Source organism: Ambystoma mexicanum, chromosome 3q, assembly GCF_040938575.1.
Source record: "Ambystoma mexicanum isolate Mex_15411 chromosome 3q, UKY_AmexF1_1, whole genome shotgun sequence".
Taxonomy (NCBI): Eukaryota; Metazoa; Chordata; class Amphibia; order Caudata; family Ambystomatidae; genus Ambystoma; species Ambystoma mexicanum.
This window is the reverse complement of record NC_090926.1, coordinates 1,224,973,574-1,224,997,513: the sequence shown is the minus strand read 5'-3', so window position 1 is coordinate 1,224,997,513 and position 23,940 is coordinate 1,224,973,574. Positions and strand designations below refer to the sequence as shown.

The window sequence follows — 23,940 nt, the reverse complement described above, 5'->3', positions numbered from 1 at the left end:
ACGTTTATGTGTAGGAGTGACTCCGTTGGAGACCAGCGACCTTGCGTTTGGAGAGCACCCATGTGAGCTCCCCATCCGGTTAGGGACGCATCCGTGACTATGGTTCGCTGAAACTCCGGCTCCTGTAGGGGTACGCCGTTGTTCAGATTGTGGAAACTCTGCCACCACTGAAGGGTCCGAAGCAGCTTGTCGTCGTCGATGGTTATCTTGTCTGACCACGATCCTTGAGCCTGCGTCCATCGGTCCGCGAGGAATTCTTGGACTGGCCTCATGAATAGGCGACAGTTTTCCACCAGATGGATGCAGGATGCCATGGCCCCCAGGACCGAAACGTATTTTCTCACTGAGATCTTGGTGTTTCGCCGTAGTCGGCATGCTTGTTGATTGAGTCTTGAGGTTCTGTCGAGAGAAGGTTTCACTAGCCCTAACTGGGTCTCGAACTGTGCCCCCAGGAATACCAGCGATCTCGATGGCTGCAGAGAGGATTTTTCGAAGTTTATGGCGAATCCCAGCTGTTGTAGAAGCTGCATGGTGGCTTGTATACTTGTGTTGGTCGACGCTGGGGAGGATCCCCTTACCAGCCAGTCGTCGAGGTATGGGTATACATGGTGGCCTTGCTTCCTTATCCAGGCCGCTACTGGAGCCAGGCATTTCGTGAACGTTCTGGGGGAGGTCTTGAGCCCAAAAGGAAGAACAGTGAATTGGTAGTGAGTCCGCCCTATTACAAATCTTAGGAATTTCCTGTGTTTCCGACACATTGGAATATGGAAATACACGTCCTGTAAATCCAGGGACGCTAGAAAATCCCCCTCTTGAACGGCGCGGATCACTTCCTGCAGAGTGAGCATCTTGAATTTTAGGCTCTTTAAAGACTTGTTGAGATCGCGTAAGTCTAAAATGGGACGCCATTTGCTGTTCGGCTTTTTTACGACGAAATATCTTGAGTAGACTCCTTGACCTCTCTGTGATGTTGGAACTAATTCTATCACGCCCTTTGCTAACATGAGTGTTACCTCTTGTTGCAGTATCTTCAGATGGGAATGAGCGGTGAACGCAGGTGGAATTTGCGGAGGGCTGTGTTTGAATTGTAGAGAGTGTCCGTTTCTTATAGTATCCAGCACCCATTGATCCATCGTTATTCGTTCCCATTCGTCGACATATGCTGAAACTCTTCCCCCCAGAACGGTGTGTTGTATGTCACTGCTGATCTTTATTTTGCTTGTCTCTCGACGACGACGGATATGATGGTCTTTTCCTGGAAGTCTGGAAGTTCCGGCGCGGTTTGCCGTTTGGGAGGCACGTCTGTATCCCTGGGAGGGGTAAGCTGATCTGCCAAAGGATCTGTCTCCAGATTCAGAGAATCTTGAATTACCTGAAGCCCCTCTAAAGGGACGAAAAGACTTGTAGTTTCTGCCACTCTGGAGGGCACCCAATGAACGTGCCGTGTCCGAGTCCTCTTTCATTCCCTTTAGGGCTTCGTCCACCTTCTCACCGAAAAGAAGGTCTCCCTCAAAGGGCATATATAAACTTTGTATTGTACTTCTGGCCTGAAGTAGGTACACTTAAGCCATGACTGTCGACGTAATACGGCCCCATTATTGACTTGCTTGAAGCCTGACTCAGCGAGGTCCACCGCAATGTTTATTGCGTGATTTGAGGCTTCCTCACCTTCTCGGACGAGTAACATCGCTGCCTTCCTATGCTCTTCCGGAAGATGATCAAGCAACGGAGCTAGCCTGTGCCACATCTCCCTATCGTATCTGGCAACAATTGCCAGCGAGTTTGCGGCCTTTACTGTGGTCGCTCCCACGGATAGCACTTTTTTGCCAAAGGCATCTTGGCGTCTCGCTTCGTTCTCAGGAGGAGTCGCGCACTTGTGCTGGGCCTTCGCCTTCCTCGCCGCTGCCGCCGAGACCACCGAGTCTGGCGTTGGTTGGGAGGATAAACACTTGGGGGTAGACTCTGGAGCCTTAAACTTTTTTTCCAGGCTCCCTTCACAGCCGGTTCTGAAAACGGGTGACGCATTGTCTGCAACCCCTCCTTCCATACATGGTCTAGTATTGGTATCGAGAACACAGAACTCCTTCTCTTACCCATGTGGTCGAACAAAAAACAGTCCTTTTTCTGTTCTTCCTGGGACAAACCAAATTCTTTGCATGCCTTCTCCATCATAGAATGGAATGACGCAATGTCGTCCGGAGGGGACGGGTGAGCTGGGCTTCTAGGGGTTTCCAACTCCACCTCTGACTCCCAGGTTGGATCCCTGGAGGGGGATGATGAGATATCCGACATGGCTCCCCTGTCAGACTCTGAATCTGGCAGCTCACCTTCCTCTTGTGCCAGCGCTGAGATTGGCGTGCGAAGGTGCCTCGGTTGACGGGACGGGCCCGGCTCGTCGACGGGTGACTGTGGTAGGTTTGCCTGAGGTAGTCTCTGGTCCAACGACTGTAACAACGACTGAAGCGTGGACAGAATTTCCGACGACAAAACAGATTAAGGATTGAGAAGAGGGGCAGATACCGGTATAACGGACCCCCTCGTCGACGACTTGTCAGCCACTCGTAGCCCTAGGTCTGCTGGGCCAGCTATTCTCTCATTCTCGTCCTCCGAGGACAGCAACACAGCCTGTTCTTGTAGTAAAGTATCCGGGGGGATCGGATCAAAAATTTCAGGCCTCCAGGCCTCCTGTAAAACCCCCGTCGACGAGGCCATCGTCGACGTCGTTGTCGGTGGGACGGTGGATGCCACCTGCGTAAGTGGCAGGGTGGAGGCCGATGACTGGGCCGCCGTCGACGACGGTGAGTTAGCAGGTGGTTTTGGCGGTCCCGCCTTTTCCACACTTGGCTTACATTTACTCGACTCTCGACTCGTGGTCAATCTATGATGATCGCCCGAGGAGGATTTCCTTTCCTTTTCATGCTTTTTTGATGAAGATGATTTCTTTGACGAAGAGTCTCTAGTTGAGTGACTTCCAGACGACTCTTTTTCCGTCGGTCGAGATTTCTTCGCCGGTGGTTCCGACGAGGTAGCGCGGCGTGATATTTTTGCCGATTGTGTGGAGCCTACCTCGGAAGGGGGGTATGCCCCCGCTCCATCATTCAGCCATGCCACCAGTCGTCGACTGCGGTCTTTGAGGGTTTTTTGAGAAAACCCTTTGCATATGTCGCAGTTATCCGCCGAATGATGAGGGTGGAGGCAATATATACAATCCATATGTCCGTCCCCCTCGTAAACTTTTTTCAAGCCGCACGTCGCGCCTGGGCGGAACAGCGCTTTTCCTGACACGGAGGACATTTTCTGTACTCAAATTCCAGTAATGCAACCTTGTACAAAATAGTAAGACAACGCGAGGAGATCCCACTACTTTGGAGACGGTTGAAATCTGAAGGGGAGCCGCGGGGGCGGGCCTCTTATACTGGGACGGCCTACGGAGCATGCGTAGGCGGGTCCTAAAAGGACGTAGATAGGACACAAATGTGTCGGAAGTTTTCCTATTGGAAAAGGCTATATATGTGTACCAAGGGGTCCCAGTCTGACGACGGGGAATATTCTAAGCATGTGAATCCATGAAAGATCCAATGCTGGAGAAGTTTTGGAACATGTGAATTTTGATATGCTTGTCTTGATGTTTTGTAAAGGTTTGAATAAACCGTATACAAATAAAAAAGAAAAAAAAAAATGGATAGCTTCATTGTGGTATTGGAGCCCAACATGGCTTACCTTTGTTGCGGATCCTTTGTTGTCTGGAACTCTGGAGCGCTCTCCTCAGCTGCAGTGAGGCTCTTGCAAGACCAGACAGGGATTTTGCACAGACCTCCCCCTCTGTCGCCCAGGGTACACAGATTACAAGAAAGTTTAGTCACCTTCCCCCGGATAACTGTAGATAGTGTGTATGAGTCCTGTCTGAGCGCTACTTGGTTTTCGGTGCCCAACGCAGGCTGTGTGGTGAAACCACTGCACCCTCCAAACCGGCCCCACTCCCCATGCGATGTCCCAGCAGATCTTGGCCTGCTGGGGGTGCCCTGCCGACTCACGGCAGGGAGGGGAAAGCCTTTGGGGCTTTTCCGAGAGGCCAACATTTCTCCAAGCTGTAGTGTGCCTGATCATCAAAAGAATCTCATCTGACTTGCAAGCGGACCACAGTGCGGCCTGGCCATGTACCTCCCTGCACTCTTGGGGATCGATTTGGCGCATGTGGTCCATCTAGGTTTGGACTGCTGGCCAGCCTTGGTTGTAGTTTCAAGCAATTAGCTTCAACCCGCCTTGAGACCATGTCAAGGGTATGCCCCCATATGTGGGTGGTCCTATCTTCCAATCAAGAGCGAAGGCCGAGCAGCCCGGTAGCTCCCTAGTGGTCAGATACGAGTGGACGGGGTCAGGTGTTGCTATCCCCAGTGCTGGCTGTCGCCCGCAGGTTCAGAGATTTGGTGTATGTGCTTGACTGAGGAATCAATGGGGTGAAGCTACCATCTGTAGGAATATGACTGAACGGCTGTAAGTTAGAATCCCCACTAAAACCTAACGATACAACAGTGCTATGGACCCTCGGTTGGCCTAGGATAGCCGGCCTGTGGTCCGGTGCGTAGAGCTGCTTGCCTCGAGTCTGGACAGAAGAGAGTCACCTCTCTCACCCATAGTCACTGCATGTCTTAGGAGGATAGCTCAGGGGCAACGTGCTCGCCTTGGAAGCAAGACGACACGAAGCAACACAGGTTCTATCCCCGGGTCCGCGCTTAGAAACCTCTGGGTATTAAGCGCGTTATAAATAACCTATCATATCATATCATGTTCGTGGGGACCCTGGTGCTAAATCATTCGTAGACAACCTAATTCTGGGTCATGGTTTTGTAGGAAGCAGAGCAGCTACCTAGCTGCGATCTATTGAAAGTCATCCTCTGAGCCAAGCTTTTGACAAAGACGCTGCCGCTGTGGCAACTCCGAGAGGGTCTCTGTCCTACCTAATGTGCGGCAGGCGGCTTGAGAAAATCCCACCCGCCCAACAGACCAGATGGCCTAGGCCCAGCCGGCGGCAGAGTGGCAGGACCCAGCCCGTGGAAGGCAATGAAAACAGTATGGGCCTTGTTTGTGGATTGCGGCTTAAGCCCAGGCCTCAGGGAGAGGAGGTGGCACCTTAAGCCCCGGACCCTGTGCGTGGCGGTTGCATGGTGGCCTGAAGGCAGGTTGGCCACCCATCCAACTAGTTGGAGCGGACCGCCCCATGTCATCTGGTCCTTCAGCTGGGCCCCACCGGCAATCAGGGAGTAGAGCAGAAGGCTTAATCCCCAGACCCTGGATCGTGGCCTTAAGGCAGGAGCAGCCTTGTGGCGGTGGTGCATTTGGTTGGGGCGTGCTTGCCCGGGCCATCTGGTCCTTCAGCCGGGTCCATCTGGCCAAGGCTGTAAGACCAGATGGCCTGAGTCATAACTGGCCCTGCTGTCTCCTACATTTGTCTGCAGCCGGGCTCCATAAGCCCCCACCTTGTAGGGGGCTTGAAAGTCGGTGGGATGTGTCTCCCTGTGGGACGGACGTGAGGCACGGGCATTGGACAGGCTTCTCCTCGCTCAGAACAAGGCCTCAAAGCAGGTGGGGACTTTTCCTATTCAGTATGTTGTAGTCCAAAGAATCAAACTGATTTGCAGACTTCATTTGCATTTGGTTCACTTCAATAAATTGATACTGAATGCCATTAATCTCTGATATGCTCCAAAATTATTTTTTTGATTTCTTATGGTGCTATCTATATATCATTCCTAACAAGCACACTTGGTGACAGACACAATGTTTAGTTTGACAATTAATACATTATTTTAGAGTATATTTTGTATTCTTTGAAATGTTAACAACATTTGTTTTATCTGGTGCATATTGACATGTGTTCCCTTCATTACAGCAAAAGAATGCTTGGGAGCACATGTTCGGCTCTGTGTACAAGAAATGCAATATGTAAACGCCTTGCCAGCCTAAGGCTTTTAGCATTGCATATCTGGTAAGCCCCATTTTCGTCAATTTGTGTGGCAGAGAGGAGGGGCGGAACGCAACTTGCATTTCCGCCGCTCCCTGCCTTTCAACTATACAAATAACCAGCATTTGCCCTCACATGTATTTTCATGCGGGTGCAAATGCTTGGGATCCCTATGGAGCTCACCAGCTTTTTTCACCACCAAAAAGCAGGCAGGCTCCATAGGAGTCAATTGTAAATAGGAGTCCATCGTAGTACCTCATAAAAAGAACATCAAAGCTTATATTTAAAATCATACAAAATGTCATGTTGACTAATTTCTTGTTTTGCATCTATAAAGTCACTATGTAGGAACAAGGTCCTGTTGATGCAGTGTCACATCACTGATATTTCTGTCTTCTTGAACATTAACCACAAAATAATACACGCTTTATCAAAGAAAGCATACTGTGAAATTTCAATTAAGTGTTTCTTTTTCTGTGAACAATATTTTGGATATTTAAGATAATTTGGCACTCAGAAAAAATAGGGTTTAACTGACTCTTATTAATGGTCTATATGGGGGTTGGCAAGATTTCTTTCCTCCTTTCATGTCGCTAAAGAAAGCATGCAGCCAGTACAAAAGGTTTATTGCTTCAGCTAAACAAACTATTGAGTTTGAAATACAAATTCGCTCAGACTAGTATTATGATTAGTGCAAATCTACATACTGATTAACTTGTCAAATAATTGCAATGCTCAAAGTCAATTAAGTTGGTGCAGTGTGCCTAAGGCAAGGGCTTAATTCTCTACCTCCCAACCACTGAGGAACAGCTCACAAAAGTGAAGACTAAATGAAATCAGCACAGTCTTTGCTATTTATGATTAATCTAATGGTATCATCATTCATTTCCCAGCGGTGACCTCTCTCCATGTGGCATGGGTCGGCAGCCGCAACCTGATCCTGATCCTAGGATCGACTATATGAGGGAGCGAGAATCACATAGTGGTAGGAAACCCTTAAGGGAGTGACACATCATCATCTGACGAGTCATGGCACCCCCCTTTTCCTTTTAGGGATACCCTCTCTATTTCCCATGTATTAATGGCATATTGTCATAACTTACTTCACCCACCCATGGAAGCTACTAAGAATACCTTCCCATGCCTTGTCTATAAGACAACAAGAACTAACTTTCCTTTCCATGAATGTAAACGTATGGTGACGAGAAAGCTGAGTGGAGTAATGAAGCGCCAAAAAGACCAGAAGCACAAGCTGCGCTCTAGTGGTTGTGAACGCATAATTGGTGCTGGGACACTTAAAACACAACCACCTGCCAGGAGGGGGATGCTGGTTGGTAGAATCTCATCCTCTCTGTACTGACCGAGGGACCCTTGTGCTGCTGGGAAGACCGTGGAGCCAACCGGCTCACGGAGAAGGCCAAGGAAAGAAGACTAATGGAACATGTCCACTGTGAGGATGCCAAAAAAGGAAGAGAAGGGATGACTTCCAGGCATTTTTGGGTACTGGACAAACACAGAGAAGCACATAGCAGGCATACAGGAGCCACAAGGGATGCAGAAGCCACAACGCAAACCCAGAGAGAAGGAATGGGACGCCAAAGAGCCACTGCATGTTTACCGTGGGAGAACCGAAGCATGCCACAGAGAACATGTGAGTCCAAACGAGGGAAGCTGGTACAACCGGGCATTTCGGCAACCCTACCAAAAGCAAAACATAATAAATGTAGCCTACAAGACAGAATGTGAGAGTCGATATTCCCAAAAGAGAAATAATGGAATTAATACAAAATATTGTCAAGTTTGCAAGTGTGCCATGTGAAGCACATGAGAAAGCCCTGGCAGGAGAGTATACCAGGCACATTAAAGTTTGCAAGTGCATCAAGTGAAGCACATAAAAAAGACCAGGCAGGAGAGTATACCATGCAGATTCAAGTTTGAAAGTGTGTCAAGTAAAGCCTATGAGAAAGCCCTGGCAGGAACGTATACTATGCAAAGTCAAGTTGGCAAGTGTGTAATGTAGATCACATGAGGAAGTCCTGATATGAGGAGACACCAGGTATAGCCACAAACTGTTGAAATTACATTAAAGAGAAGAAGAAACCTGGCAAGGGAATACACCAGGTATCTAAGACTAACAGCCAATTTGTTCAACATACCAACAATTTTTGCTGAAAATAGAAGTCTAAGAAAGGCTCCTACCCTCAGGAGCTTGGACGTATATATAAGAGGAAAACCTGGGGAATGGAATAATACACTGGAACTGTGAAAGTCATCCAATTGGGAACTTTTTGTATTAGAATTACCTCTTTCCTTTTGAAATCAAAGATTTTTGTACACCTTTCGAGGCCAAGACATTATCCTTTTCGACTTAGAAATGTTTTTTGGGATGTGAGGACCAGAATAGAACTTTGGAAACTGGGCATTTGGCTTTGGACATATTGACATCCGACAGACCCTTAATTTTAGTTAAGGTAGGGAGAATACCTCTTAGAGTAGGGACAGCAAGGCATTTTCCAACCCATTTTTGTTTGACATAAAAGTCTATACCCAAAACAATGACCTCTTCATGTCCGCATCTCATTCCTGGCTCCTCACATATTCATCACCAAACAGCCTGCAAACTAACTCTAGGAAATACAGCTTGAAATGCAGATCTTATTTCATTGCAGGGGCTTGCAGGAGACGCGCCACGAGGAAAATAACCCTGTATAGGCTACCATTTTAGGTGCTGAGCCACCCAAGTTAGACACTTCAAGGACACCCTATTTGGCCTGCTCATCTCTGTATTTAGGCAAAGACATTAAATATTGGATTACTGAAGTACCATCCAAAATGACATAAGTGTAACCATTCCAAATAAAATCAAACACCTTTTGGATTAGTACAATAGAAAAGCTTATCTGGTATAAAGTTAAAGCAAATCCTGAAACAAGTTGCAGAGCGTCTAGTACAAGTGAAACAAAAATATGTGCAGTTGGAACCTACATGAACCGAGTGAATCGAGGTGGAGGGGTGGACGAATTTCATCTACAGGCTGCTTCCAGCACTAAGGATCTGCTCAACCTCTTGGTGGTGGCTAGAGGCTCCAATCACCTCCCTTTCACACCCCTACTCTTATTTAACTCTTCTACTGATTTAACTCTCCTACTACTTTGCACTCCTGGGAGCAGGTGCTCAAACTTCTCAAGTTGTGAGAAGATATTGCTCTTATTGAAAATGGCGGGGTTCTTGATCACCATAAAGAGGACAGACAGTGTGGAACTGCAGAAAAATCAATGTGAACTCTTAGTTCAACCTCTCCAAATGAGCCTTTCAAAATAATTTCTCTGTCTCAGATATGATTGAGATGGAGAGCTGTCTTGGTGATGTGAGATGAACCTTATTTTTGTTCCTCATTGCTGTGTCCTTCAGTTTGTAGTGGGGAATGACCAGTGTAAGTAAAGAGCCCTTTCCTTTGGCTTCAGCACAAATGCAAAGGTCATGATGCAAATGAACCCTTTCTCAGGAGAGGTATTGTACACTCTTACCCCTGCCTGGAGAATTGTTTCATCATGGTGCATTTCCTTCATGAAACAGTGTTTTCTCTCAAACCTGTGGCCCTGTGTTCACTTTCAAACAGAATGCAAAGTCAGCAGAATAATGTCATGCTTCCAGTCATCACTATTCTTGCTACTTGTAACATTTAGTGAGGTAAGAAATAGGAGTCAATTTAAGTGATCATTTTCGGGATGAATGTATATATTTACATATAGGGTCTCATCACAAGTCTGGTGGTAATCCAGCGCAATTACTGCCGGGCGCTAATGGCCTTACCGCAGGGTCATGCGCCGAAATTAGTGTCGCATCATCACCTGCCGTGAACGCACCCCGACTCCAGCGGTAACACTATTAGCGCCAGGCGGTAACTGCACCGAAACAAGGGCAATTGCCAAGAAATCGGCCCGAATAACGCTAGCTCCAGCGAACCTGGTGGTATTACCGCCAACATTAATAGTGCCGGCGGAAACTGCATCACTGCTGGAACGGAAAGGACTGCAGCTGCCATTTTGAAAAACACAATCCATTAAATATCTCCACTTCCTGCAGCCATCCGGTCCTGGTAAGCAGCAAAAATGTCTCAGGAAAGGACAATAGGCAAGGTGGCTGAAAATCATCTGCGTCAACCCACATTTAGCAAGGGGGAGCTGGTGGTCCTCGCAGATGAGGTAACTTCCCACTGCAAGTAACTGTATGGCAGTCGCCAACTCAAGACCAGTCGGCAGCGCCGGACTGCCATCTGGAACTCGATCCCACAGAAGGTGACAGCAATCTCCAGTGTACCCAGTGATGGAGAGGAATGCCGCAAGCGGTGGAACGACCGAAGGGTCAGGGTGCAGGGACTGCTATCCCAACACCGCCGGGAGTCCCTGGAGACAGGAGGAGACACCCTTGAGCCACTGGTCTTCACCGCCTGGGAGGAGAAATGTAGCACAGTGTGGGCCTCGAGAGGATAAAGGGAGTTGGCAGTGTGGAGGCGGGTGCCAGCGGGAAGTGAGGAAGACAGGAATTGAGTCAACCCACCCCCCAACAAATACATGCACAAATGATAGCCCGGCATAAGATGCCCCAGTGGACATGAACACAAGTCAGCAGACCCATAAACTGGGCCTGCAAACAGGGAAGAGTGATGGGGTGGCACAGCATCGGTGTCATGAGAGGACAAAGGCAGTGAGTATAGCAAGGGAAATGTGCACAAGATCACACAGTGAATAGCTTTGAGTCAAACAGCATGCACAAAGGAACCATGACACATGTACACTAAAACCCAGGATGTGGAAGTAGAGCGTGATAACAATACAAATACATGAAAAGGGATGTTGGGTAAGCACTTAGAATCTCCTTATGGTTACAAAGAAAGTCGGCAAGCTCCTTACCCACAATTGCTGTTACAGGTACTGGTAGCGCTTAGCCCACATATGGGGCAAGCAACAACAGGATCTGTGAGCTAACACCCTTGATGGTATTGTTTAAGGTAACTTAAAGACAATACTCACGAGGACGAGAAAATACCACCTGAAATGTCAGAGAAGCCCACGAACCCTGTTGATCAAACAGGGACCCAAAAAGGCTATAACAGAAATGGGAGGATAAGTTAATACATAGGACTCATGACGAGGGGCAAGTAGGATTAGTGATTACAGAATAGTGAGGAAAACATAGGCATTCACACAGGAGCTAGCTACAACAGCACACCACACCTAACAATCAATAGGAACATGTAAAGAAGGGACCCACAAGTTTCATGGTGCTCGTCAGTGCAATTATTTTACAGGATACAAGAACACAAAGACCCCCAACCATACTCTGGAGGACAGCAAACCAACTGACATCAACCAAGTAATAACATTCTACATCAGCAGCATTCTACAGTGATCTATATTCTAACTGAGTATTCCACATACAGACAAGCACATACATCACAACAGAAACAAATGGAGAAGTGCAAGGGAACACCTGGAATATATTCCAAGAGAAAGTAAAGGAACAGGAGCAGGGAAAATGAAATTACAAAGGCAAAACTTCCCCCTGCCCAACCAGGGGAAAAAGGCAAAATGCAAAATCTATAAACGAGGAGAGACTAAAGGATCAATGTTTCACAGCAGAATAGGGCAAAGTCAAAGAAATTTAGAACACAGGCAAACTGGGGTGCACAGAAAAGGTAAAGCACTGGGAAGTGCTGCCTGCAAAACAGAGGAAGACAGATAGGGAATCCAGGAAGCAGAAATCATTAATAAGCACATTGAATTCGAAATCCAGGGAAAAGGAACAAGAAAAATCAACTAGGAATTAGACACTAAACTAAGGAATAGGAACAAGGGACCAGTCACAAAGAGAAACACTGCATCAATGACCAGCGCTGGACTGAAACAAACTGAGACGTTTAAAGCTGCTTAACAAGCACACGCCTCAGGTGTGCTGCTTGCTGCACCTGCCAGCCACAGGTGTTACTTATCCTCCATCCAACCTTGTCCTGCAAGGGCAGAGATGAAGCATTGGGCCAGGCATTCTGCAAAGAACAGTCTTCTAATTAAAGCAGCATGCTGGCTGCCAAAAACCTGGAATGGATCCGGAAGGGAAGCAGCACGGAAAATAAGAATTTAGCACTCCCAATTCACCACAGCACTGTAGCATAAGGATCGGAAGGAAAGTCCAGTAGGGAATAAACCCCAAATCATGCCCCCAAGTGGTGGGAACGGGAGCAAAGGGAGAAAATTGTGACAATCGGCAAGGGCAGTCAAGTGAACCAAACTAATGCAATGTGCACCACACCCCTGCAGGTGCACCCTATGCCAGCGGGAGTGAGGTGTGTGAGCAACCACAACACCATGCATCAGTCACACCAGCATGTTGTGGGCCCAGTAGGCCAGACCCATGACGGCATGGCAGACAAGCCACAGGAAAGTACACGTCCCACACACCGCCATGTGCCCAGCCTGCTAATCACTGTGCACCACAATGCAGCCCTGCTGGCTGCACATCAGTGCCCCATAGAGCCATAGCAGTGCCATGGGACAAGCCAACCCCCTCCTCCCCACCACGTGAGTGACACCCAGGAGGAGATTTGGGGCCCTGAAGGACCACAAGCATGCATGTCAAACATAAGCTGCCCACCATGGACACCGTGCCCTACCCAAATACAGGGCAGTGACCAACAGGCCATGGGTCACACACCCATTGCTACATGTTGCACTGTGGTACCTGGAGACATGTTGGTGTATTTAATTGATACTGTATGTGTACTAATGTTTCTCCATGCAGGTAGGTCCGACATGTGCATGCTCCCTGGTCTGTACTGTGACGTCGGTGAGGGAGGACGTAAGGTGCGGATTTCACATTTGCTTGTCATGCCATACTTTGTGTGGTCATTGAGACCCTCACCGACTCCTTTGGACATATGGCCTGCAGCACGTGTGCTAGCTTTTCTACTCACCCACTATCCAGGTCCGTTGTCCACTGTGCCCCTCCATGCATCCTAGCAGTGTGATGTTCCGTAGGACCATGGCATCATGGGTGGAACCAGGGTAGCGGGTTTAGCAGTGGGTGATGAGGAGGTTGGGGTCGCTGGTCACCTGCACATTCAGGAAGTGGCAGTACTTGCGGTTTCGGTATACTGCTTCATTGGCCTGGGGGCCCACCAGCGCAACATGGGTACAGTCCAGGGCAGCGATCGCATTTGGCATTTGGGCAACGGCACAGAACTTTGCCTTCATGGCACTGACCTGTACTGGGGTGGTAGGTAGTGAGATGTGGCGTTGAACTTCAAGCACCTGGGCCAGCACTGCACAGAATGTGGGCTGTGCCATACTGTCCGTTATGGCCATGGAGTGCTGGAAGGTGCCAGTTCTAAGGAATTGTACGACGGACACTAGCTTCAGCAGTGGGGGCACAGCTGTCGGGATGTTGATCCTGCTCCCTATGTTGTCCTGTATTGTGGTGAGCAGCTGCGTTATGGTCTCCCTGTTGAGGTTGTACAGGGTGACCAACTGCGCTTCTGTGAGGGTCGCAGGGGAGGTCCTGACCCTGGGGATTAGGGCACACCTTTCTTGTGCTCTCCTCCTCCTGCCCACCCCCTGTACTCCCTGTGCCCTGACCTGTTGTCCAGCCTCTCTACTTCCAAATGAAGCATGAGCAGCTGCCTGTCTCAGCTCACAGTGGCTAGTGACAGTGTTTGGAGTAGGGGTGTGCCTTGTGTAGCCCTCTGGGAAGCATTGGGATGACCTGTGGCTTAATTTCAGGCAAACTGTGTTCATTTACCTCCAGCTACAGGCTGGAGGTAACTGTGCTGTGCTTCTGGCAGTATTAGCACTGGTTTTCAGCACTAATAGCGCCAGACATGGACTTGTGATGCCGGCTGTAATGGCACCCAGTGATTTTTGAGTCAGCAGTATTTGCGCAAGCTCATGATCCGGCAGAGCGGTACTGTCAGCGCTAATACCGTTACTGCCGCTTTTAAGGGTTACCGCTGGACTTGTGATGAGGTCCATAGTCTATTACCATTCTGTAAGGTGCCACTATGATTACCTCAATGTTTTAACAAATACATGATTTATGTTTAGGTGTTTAGACATAGGGCCTCATCACGAGTTTGGTGGTATCCCGGTGGTAATACCGTCAGTGCTAATAGCGTTACCGCCAACAGGTCCGGCACTATTAGCTAATAGTGCAGCGCTAATTGCGCCCGAAAATGGGAATTTCTCTGGCGTGTTAACCCCCAGCTCTGAGCTTTATTCTTAGGAAATATAGTTTATGGTTCTTAGGAAATATATTTTATGGTAGTAAGATATCTGTTTAGGGTTAGAGCCAACTGATATATGGTTTGGCTTCATGTAGGGGTTTTGATTAGAAGTTAGGTATAAAATGGTGAATGTTGGCGTATGAATAACCTTATGGGTTAAGATCTGGCATGGCCTCAGCAGTTGGATTTAGGCTTGGGATAAGAGTCAAGCATAGACCCATGGACAGACTTGCAGTGAACATGACAGAAGTTCCAATAAACAAAGTTTAAATGGATGTAAGTCCAAATAGGTGAGTTCAATCAAGTCATCTGCAAGTCATCTGCACCGTGCCTGTTTACATGCTTTACCGGACAATAACAGTTTCTACAAGCAGAATAATGACCCCTGGAAACACCCATGTCCAACAGTTTATACGTATTTCTCCCTTTTAGCAAATCAGACACAGAAACCTTTCCCACTTGCCATAAACGCCCTGAGATGCTTCACTCACCCATACGCCCCATTACTGATCAACTTGATGGTTTCAAAGTCATTCTCCCCTGGTGGTTTTTGGCCTTTCGTAGAAGTTCCCCGGCCCTAGAAAGAGAAAAAGATATTAAAGGTACTTGTGACAGTAAAACATTGGGTGCTGCTCCCTTTAGCCCACAATCAATCGCCCACCTCTATCAACATTTACCTCTTGCTGCATCAAAATGAAGGAGCTTTTAATACATGCAGAAAAAAATTGCAACCAGAACAAAGACTAATGCCAAACATCCCTAAAATGGCTATGAATAACTAAAACTCAATGGAACTAATCATAGAATGTACACTTCAGAAGTATCCACAATCCACACAGAATCACTGAAATCATCCTACCTATGTTTGCGCACAATTATGCATTGCCCGAAGAACATATATCGCCAAACCCAACGCCATTGTAAAACATGGTGCTTGTTTTTGTGGATTCTCTAGCTTATCATGCCTGCAAACTGAAGAAAATTGATATTTTTAAGCTCTCCTTAGTCTGCCATCTTCTGCTCCAACTTTTGCTATCCATGGGAAACTGGTAATGTCACATCTATAAGATGGCTATTGCGTGAACCAGTAAAGCGCTAGTTTAACAGATAGACTAACAAAAAGGAAGTATTCTCTAAAATATTACTAAATCACCTAAGAGACAGACAAACTGCCTTTCCATACCTTTGCTTTCCTCTGTAAGGAAATGTTTTGCCAAGATTAACGCTGCTGGCCACTTCTTACAAATCCAACCAACATCACAAAGTCAGTAGACGCTGAAACTATGGGAAATCTCAGATGTTTCTTACTGACAGAACGAGAAGAGTGCTGTATCACAAACTTGGCGGTATCCTGGCAATAAATCCACTGGATTACCGCCAACACGAATAGCGTTACTGCAACTCAGTCTGGCGCTATTAGCACCGGATCCCGAGTTGCGGTAAGGCTGTAAGTCCCCATCGGACTATATGGGGCATGCTGGGTGATATTACTGCAGTGCAATTTGCGTTGCGGTAATAGCGCTGCAAATGGGCGGAAAGGGGAGATTTTTACCTCAGGCAAAATGATGGCAGTAAACCTCACACTTTCCGCTCAAACTCTGGATTGGGCGGAGCAGTAATTTAGCGGTAATAGTGTTACCGCCGCATTTTTACCACTCCGCCCAACTCCTGATGACCCCCATAGTTCTTACATCTATTAATATCTCTGACTACCTAATGACTGATCTTAAATCTGAACGGCTCTTGATTACCAGCGCTAGGTTTCATTTATTATCCCTTAGGGCAATAACAGGGAATGGCATAACAGATGCATGATTAACACCTATGAGGTAAACTGTCTGCTGTGCAATGTCACTGAGACAGATTTACTGCATTTTGTCTTTCTATGTGTAAATTAGAAAAAACACACTGCTACCGGCATTAAGGAGCAATGCAATTCAGACCTGCCCAATATGCACTTTTATAATTAGCAGAAACACCTCTGATTGCCTGGTACCTCCTAACGTGGTTGATGCAAGAGCTTAAATGAAGAGAGATGTTCTTGACATGCATAAAGCAGTTTTTCTTCTTTCAAAATAATTTTGCATTCTGATCATTTTTTAAATGTTTATATGAGTATCTTATTCGAGTAGCTAACACATGACTAGCTATACTCCTGACTCAGCACGACTCCAGTTGGAAACTCTTTTTATAATATTGTTTGTTATGTTGTTTTATTGTGATTACTGTTGTACATGAACTTAAATGCATCAAATTGTTCCGAATAAAGTAGATTGTACTGTATTAAATAGTAGCAGGATACAGCTCCAGCCTGTTTCATTTGAATCCATGAAACACATGGGCTGTAATAGTACACCAAATGTAAATAGCTTATTTTCTAACATCAATCCATTCTGGTTTATATAAGTGAATGTATGCATTATACTAATTCATTGCCTTAAAATTAGCTCTTAGTTAGAATAGTACGGTACTTTTATTAAAATGTGGCTAAAATGTCTGCACTGTTTGTCTTTAGCAAAAATCAAAAAACGAAGAAGGAACCTATGGTCAAAGACAGCTGTCTTTTCGGAATTTGACTAGCATTCAGTAGTTTAAGCTTTTGCATACATAGAATAATTCATAAAAATGTAACTTATTCAGTAACTTTTGTTGTAAATAGTGATCTTGGAGGTGTAAAGTTATCCATTGGCAAAGGAAGGAGAGCATGTCAAATGTGTCTTTAATTATCTCCTGAAGGGGATCAAGAACACTTTTTAAAAATCTTGTGCTACTGTTATTAACTTCCTATGTTCTATGGACCGCAAACATTTTGCTTTTGTTTTTGAACCTGTCCCTCCCCTTTACTCATTTTGTTATGGGGAAACTGATAATGCCTTCAGACTATCAGTAGTGGGAAACTATGTTACCCTTTTGTCTTTTACTTTTTGTAACCTTTTGGCATTACAATGCAGAGCAATGGGGTTGCTTTTGTATCAGCCTAGTCTTTTATTGTTGGGATTTTTGGTTACTTTTATATGTGCCTAAAGACAAGCTGGTGGCAGCAAATCCATTTGAACCATTTTTTGTGTTATTTCTAGTGTGCACATTTGCGTTTTGTGTATGGCTACAAAACATGGCGAGTGGCCTAAAATGGGAACGCCATGAGAATTTTGCTTGCTCTTTGGCAATAATGTTGTATGGCCTTCTACCTGCCTTGCAAGGTCAGGAAATACCATATACGGTAATGCACCTGCCCTAGAAAGCGTGTGTGCGGGTGTGTGTGTGTCAGGGAGTGAGACTGTCTGGACCCACTCCACATCCGTGGTGCCTAAAGTCTGGGTGTGGGACATAAGGTCGCTGATTGTAACATTCCTGGCAGTTTGATTGGTGCAGATCCTAACCATTTGTGGGCTTGGACTTGCTTCCAAGCTTGATTTTGTATAGATGAGGACTCCAGGAGCCATTCTGGCAGATCAGCATTGGAGCCAAGAATCCTGTGAAGAAGAGCAGCTGACGGAAGATCCGAAGAAGACTCTTGAAGAGGCCCAGGATCCCTTCCTGCAACTGGCCCAGTAAAGCACTGTTGGGCTACCTGATCTGCAAGGTTTGTGCGGTGCGTCATCCCTTAGGCTGGTTGAAACAACCAGTATCAATGTGTTCTTGAGGATCCAGCCATCCTGAGCCTTCAAAAGTGTCCCTGGACCACCCGGTGGTCCGACCAGCTCTTCAGTGGGCTACCTCGCGAGTAATGTTGCCATTCCGCGTTTGCTGCCAGAACATCGGTGGTCAACAGCTTGTGGTGTAAGTCACCTACCTGACGAATTTCAGACTCCCAGCTTCAAGGGAAGGACACCTACTGACGTCTGTTTTAGGTGGCCATCAATGGAACTCGCCTTTCCCCATCCTTTCCAGTCTCCAGAAGAGGTCTGCATCGGTGCTTTCTGCATTTCTTCATCGTCAAGAGTTGCACTCTGCTCCTGGTCCTGATCGGAAGAATCCTTGCACCAGCAGCTCCTGGGAACCTCTCACTGGAACCAACGGCTGGGATTTCCAGCGACCCCCAGTCGTCCCGTCTAGTCCTCTGAGAAAGTCAGAGTCGAGGGTAAGTAAACACATTTTATTTAGCATTTGTTGCCCCCTGTTCTCCTGTTCTCGTCCAGCCTTGACCGATTACTGTAATCACTCCTTTGCCACTGATGCCTTCCCCTCACTTCTCAAGAACTCCCGTGTACACCCTTTTCTGAAAAAACCTTTTGCAGATCCTTCCTGCCTTGCAAACTACTGCCCTACCTCCACTACCCTCATGTTGGGCAAGCTCTTGGAGAAAAAGGCCATCTCCCAGTTTATCCACCACACCAAATCTGTTGGTTGCCTCCACGACCAGCAGTCTGGATTTAGGGCTGCCAGAGGCAAGGAAACTGCTCTCCTAAACACCTGTGTTCTCATTCTTCTTGACCTCTCCTTTGCCTTTAATACGGTTAACCTTGCCATCCTGAAGCGGCTCTGTGTCTTCCTTGGCATCGCGGATGCTCCTTTTCTCTCACCAATTGTCAGTGTTATGCCGATGACACACAGCTTTCCTTCAAGCTACCATACTCTTCCTCCTCTTTGCCTTCTCTCATCCCCGACTGCCTGTCTGCTATTCAGATATGGTGCACTACCAACAATCTTTGCCTCAAGGCCTCCAGAGATCTGGTTCTCTCCAGGCTTGACTATTGCAACATCCTCTTCCCCAAACCGCCTAACTCTTACATTAGCCCCCTTCAACTAATCCAGAATAGGGCTGCCAGACTTATTCTTAGCCTCAACCCCAGGGACCGCATCTCTCAAGCCCGTAAATCACTCCACTGGCTCCTGTGGGCTGCAAAGATCAAATTCAAGACCCCCTGCGTCATTCATAAGGCTTTCTAGGGCCTGGGACCACGCTATCTACAACTCTCTCTCCTTAAATACCTCCCCACTAGAGCCCTTCGCTCATCTAGCTCCAACTCTCTGCAAATCAGATGTTTTTCCAAGCAGAGAGTGGGGGGCAGATCTCTCTCCATTGCAGGTGCCTCCCTCTGGAATGGCCTCCCTGTCTCTCTCAGACTTGAAACGCATCTCCTTAAGTTCCGGAAGCTCCTCAAGACTTTCCTTTGCTCTTCTTCCTTTCCCTTTCCCCTCCCCTGCTAAATGTCGCATCTGCCTTTGACTTGTGGCATGGTTCCTTCTGTACCCTATAGGGTGCCAGGCCCTCCCCTGACCAGTCCACCCCTGCACTTACTCTACCTCTGCGCCCATACTGCACTTAGTTGGTTGGCTTCTCTGCCTGTAGCCTCCCAGTCACTCAATTGCACTTAGTTGAGGACTCCTCTTACCCTTCCCACCTGACCTCCCTGACACTCCCCTTCTCATGAGCCCTTACACCCAGCTCCTGCAATTCTCCACTGCCCTTCCCCCTTGCACTTCTTGTTACCGTACTTGCACAATCAGAATGTCGCATGGCATAATAGGATTGCTAATCTCCCCCTCCTGCTCACCACCTCCCCCTTCCTGCCTTGCTGCGCCTCAAACACTTGTCTATAGGCGCAGTACAAATGAACAATAAATAAAATTAAAATAAACCTCACACTATACCCGAGGTATTCTTCCATTCCACTGCCTTTTGATCATCACGCCTAAAGCAGGTGTACCCACGCCTGAAGCAGTTGTACTTGAAAGATAGAAACACATTTTTATCTAGCAGCAACGGTTGCTTATCTTCTCTGGAACATACACCAACACACGGACATTACCTACATCAGACACTTTCTGGGGAGAAGCATTGTGAATATTGGGCTTTGTGGACTGATAGGGATTGGACCTCTGAAGCTAGGGCATATTTCTTATGCTTTGGTTCCATCTTAATGCATCATTTACTTAACTTCTTCTGTTGATTAAGTATTTAATGCATTTATAAGTATGTATGATGACTGTATACATGTTAATAATTGAGTGTTATGCGACATTATCACCTCATTTCATTTTCTAGTGTGTGTTTTGGGCCTTGAATAAATCTAGCATTTTTGTACTTAACCTGATTAAATTAAATTATTATGTGCTTCACTGTGTGGAGTCATTGTGGACCGCCAGCCCCACTCACACTCTCCAGAGAATAGCCTTGATATTGACTTTGATTGGGTTTTGGCTAACCTCTCTGAGTTCCCTTATTCACTATAACGAGGTGGGCCTCGCACCAGGCCAGATTGTAGGAATCCATCTTAACAGCTATCATGCATTATTATTCTATCAAGCATTTGATCTGTTCACGCTCATTTTGTAAGATTTATTTTGTCTAGCTATTGCTTTATGTTTGCCCCTATTTGGCATGCAGCAGGGGATTGTCCTATTTAAGCGTGCTTCGTACCAACCTGTGATTTTGCTGTCTGATCTGGGTGATTCATGCTCCTTCAGGGTCAATTACATTTGCTTTTGAGCCTATTTCGACAGGTAGGCAGTAGTATTTCTATCATTGGACTAGAATGGCCAACTTGGCCGCACCACAGGGCTCAACAGAACAGAAAATCGGGAAATTTAGTGTGGATGTCTGGGCCAAAGGTTCAGTTTGTGGCCACAGTGAGTGACATGATGCAGGACTGGGGTCAAAGTATATTAAAACAGACTGTTGGATTTTATTAGGGCAGTAGCAGCATGAAAATGTGTTTTACAGGGACAATTCTGGCACGTAATGTGAATACCAGCCTCATTACTGTTAGAGTAGATTTACTTTTTCTATGAAATTCTCTCCACCTGTGAGTCCTGTATGGGCGGAAAGGTCTTCATTGCCCCCCTCCCCTCCATTCTCACCAAGCATTCAGACTATGACTCATCCAGCAGCCACCCGTGCGCCTGTGGCCAGGGATGCAGGATGACTCCGGGCTGACCCATGTGGCTGCAATGCTCATCTGTTAGGATGGTACCAGACTCCATTTTATAACATACTCAGACTCCATCTTGAGACAAAACTACTTGGGCCTCACAGGCCCAAGTGGCCCACAGGGCTGCAGCTCTCCCCTGCTGACCGTGCACCGCATGCCCGGTGCTTCTCTCCCCCTCCTCCCCTTGGCGACCCTGCTGTAGTCCTGTTCTCACGTGAGACTAGGCGCAAACTAGTTACATGACAAACACTATCTTTCATCTTCCGCAGTCCATCATTGACCTGCAGATGACCGGGCTGAAGCTGGGGTTTGAGAAAAACAAGCTACCTCCATAAAACTTGTCCTGTCCTCTCGCAGACCCCACATTCATGACATATGCTGTGGATAACCCCCAACCCTGTTCCCGATTGAAGTGCTGTGTGCCACCCTGTTTCACCCATGCAGCTAAGCCATCTGAAGGGACGATAAATTTACTTCCAAGTCCATGAGATTGATTGTACATATTGAAATAAGATGGCCCTCACCCATCCCAGAGCGCACATGAAACCATGAAGTGTATGTTCAAGCCTTTCATTACTAATCAAGGATTACTGTTGTTGCACAATACACAAAGCAATGTTTGATATCAATATATACTCAATGATTTCTTAAAAATGTATGATTTCAAATGTATTCAATTAAGTGTTGCAATATGTATGGTTTTAATGTAATGGTTGCCAACTGTATAATAGAGTGTCCTTCGTAGCATTCGTTTAACCTCTAAGCATTGAATTATACACGTCATATTATAAGCAGAACGTTGCAGACTTTTCACTGTACCAATGCACACACTAACCTATTACTACCTCATTTGAATGTAAGCTCTATGTGTTCCCCTCACAACGTAGCGAATGTATGGCCCAACATGCTACAGGGCCGTTTCTCCCCTCACCCCTCTCAGGTACCACCGCGTGCACCCTCCCCCTTTGGCCGGGCCAGGATTCGAAGCCTTAGCCCTGTGAATGATATGATGGTACAACTGTAACTTCTCACCTCTTTCCCTGAGCCTGCACCAAGCATGCACCCTCCCCTCAGCCCCCTTAACTCACGATGCTACCATGAATCTGCCTGGCACCACAAGACTCTGGTTAATGAAATATGGGCAGTAAGCCCCTCATCTTAATCTTAATGCTTTTTGAAGTAAGAGTGCATGACCCTCCTGAAGTGTACTGCCCCAGCTCATCCCTGACCCCCTGTGTGGCAATATATTCTTCTCACACAAACAAACAATATATATTTGCCTTAGGAGATCTAACAGAATGATTGGTGAAGGTGGCTCCATAATCTTATGAGTAATTTTGCCACTTGGACCCATGTGTTCTCACTTTTATTGTTCAGGTCAAACGTTTAAGAGTATGCCTCTCATGTGTTAACTTAGATAGATGATGGTCAAAGTATGTGTGGCCACAAGGGCAACTGTTATGTAGCATAAATTGTAACAGCTCGGACTTCTTCGGACCCAGCGCTCCACCCAGATGAGCCCAGCTGACCCGAGCACCCTGCACTGGCACCACGTGGATCTCCGCCAATCCTGGAGCACCGCCCTTACACATTACATAGTATCTAGTCTTCGCCACCCAATCCCCACGACTATGTGCTCTCTATAGCTTACCTCACTGATGACGTTATTTTGTAATAAATATGAATGTTTTTCTATTGTCCGGCAGAGCCCTCTCGGAGTTTGCAGAGTTCTCTGCTTGCCCTATATTGGTTTAGATAAACTTTTACTTTTGACTTCACCCGCACTTGGTCTTGGTCTCATTCCCATTTGGGGTGTGTCCATTATTGACTGTCACTAGGGAGTTTAAAATGCCTTATTGGGGGACGCTCATTTTCAAGTGGTGAACCCTAGGACGTGATTTGTCCTTTTGTTCCTTTTGGCACGAGACGTCCCCGGCCACAGTGGAGACCCACGCACGCCCCCTCAAGAGAGCTGCCCGCCTACGGCAACCGGCACGCTTAGACGTGCGCACGCAGTAGGGCGAGAGGGTACGGGTCCCACTTTACAAAACCCATAGTACCGCTTGCCGAAGCCGTGGGAGGCCATTGAGTGTGGGGCAGCGCCTGGACGGACCGGGTCCTGAGGGTCTCGGATCAAGCCGGACACGTGAGTATCAAGTGCGAGCGACATTAAAAGGAGTTGGATGTAGAACATAGTATACAAGGTCAGACTAAGTTAAGGGGGCTTTTGGGGGTATAATAGATACTATCTTCATTCGTTTTCTTTCTCTGCATATGGCCATTAAGATGAGTTAAAGAGATTACGAGGTGAAAAAGGAGTACGGGAACCTATTCTCTGCAAGGGGGTAGAAGGCGGCGCCACATAGTGCTATCTTGACTAGTATTGTGAATAAGTGGAAAATAGAAGAAATAAGTGGGAGTCTCGCATAAGGGGAAGACTCAGAGTACAATTTAGAAAAGCTATAACCTTTTTCTTTTTCTGATTTACGGGAAGATATTCAGGCAACCTAAGGGATAAGGGGTGTAGAGTGCTGGGGTAAGGGAGATCCCCATTAATAGGAACACTGAGAGAAGACAGGGGGGTATGTGTTATTGTCATGCAGTCATCCATGCACCCTGTTACTCCTTACAGCCCCTCTGCTTCCCGAACACCTACCCTGATTCCTCAGGTGCCCATCCAGCAGCGGTATGTCAGTGCACAGCATCGCGGTCTCCCCTGGACAAAAGGGTTGCCGGCACGTCATTTCCGACGTCCATGGCGCCTGTGGCAGTATTGGAGGTTGCGGTTTCCATGGGCAAAAAAGGTGATCATGGGTACGCAGCATAGA

The 23,940-nt window shown here is 47.1% G+C and overlaps 1 protein-coding gene across 3 annotated transcripts in view; it reads right to left on the bottom strand.

The window, feature by feature from the left end:
* MAST1 (microtubule associated serine/threonine kinase 1) overlaps positions 1-23,940 on the bottom strand; it is a 1,484,042-nt gene that overhangs the window by 548,192 nt on the left and 911,910 nt on the right. For all 3 annotated transcript variants that reach the window (XM_069604134.1, XM_069604135.1, XM_069604136.1), the window contains one exon: positions 14,729-14,814. In XM_069604134.1, the coding sequence (XP_069460235.1) occupies positions 14,729-14,814 (86 nt within the window). The remainder of the gene's footprint in view (positions 1-14,728; positions 14,815-23,940) is intronic.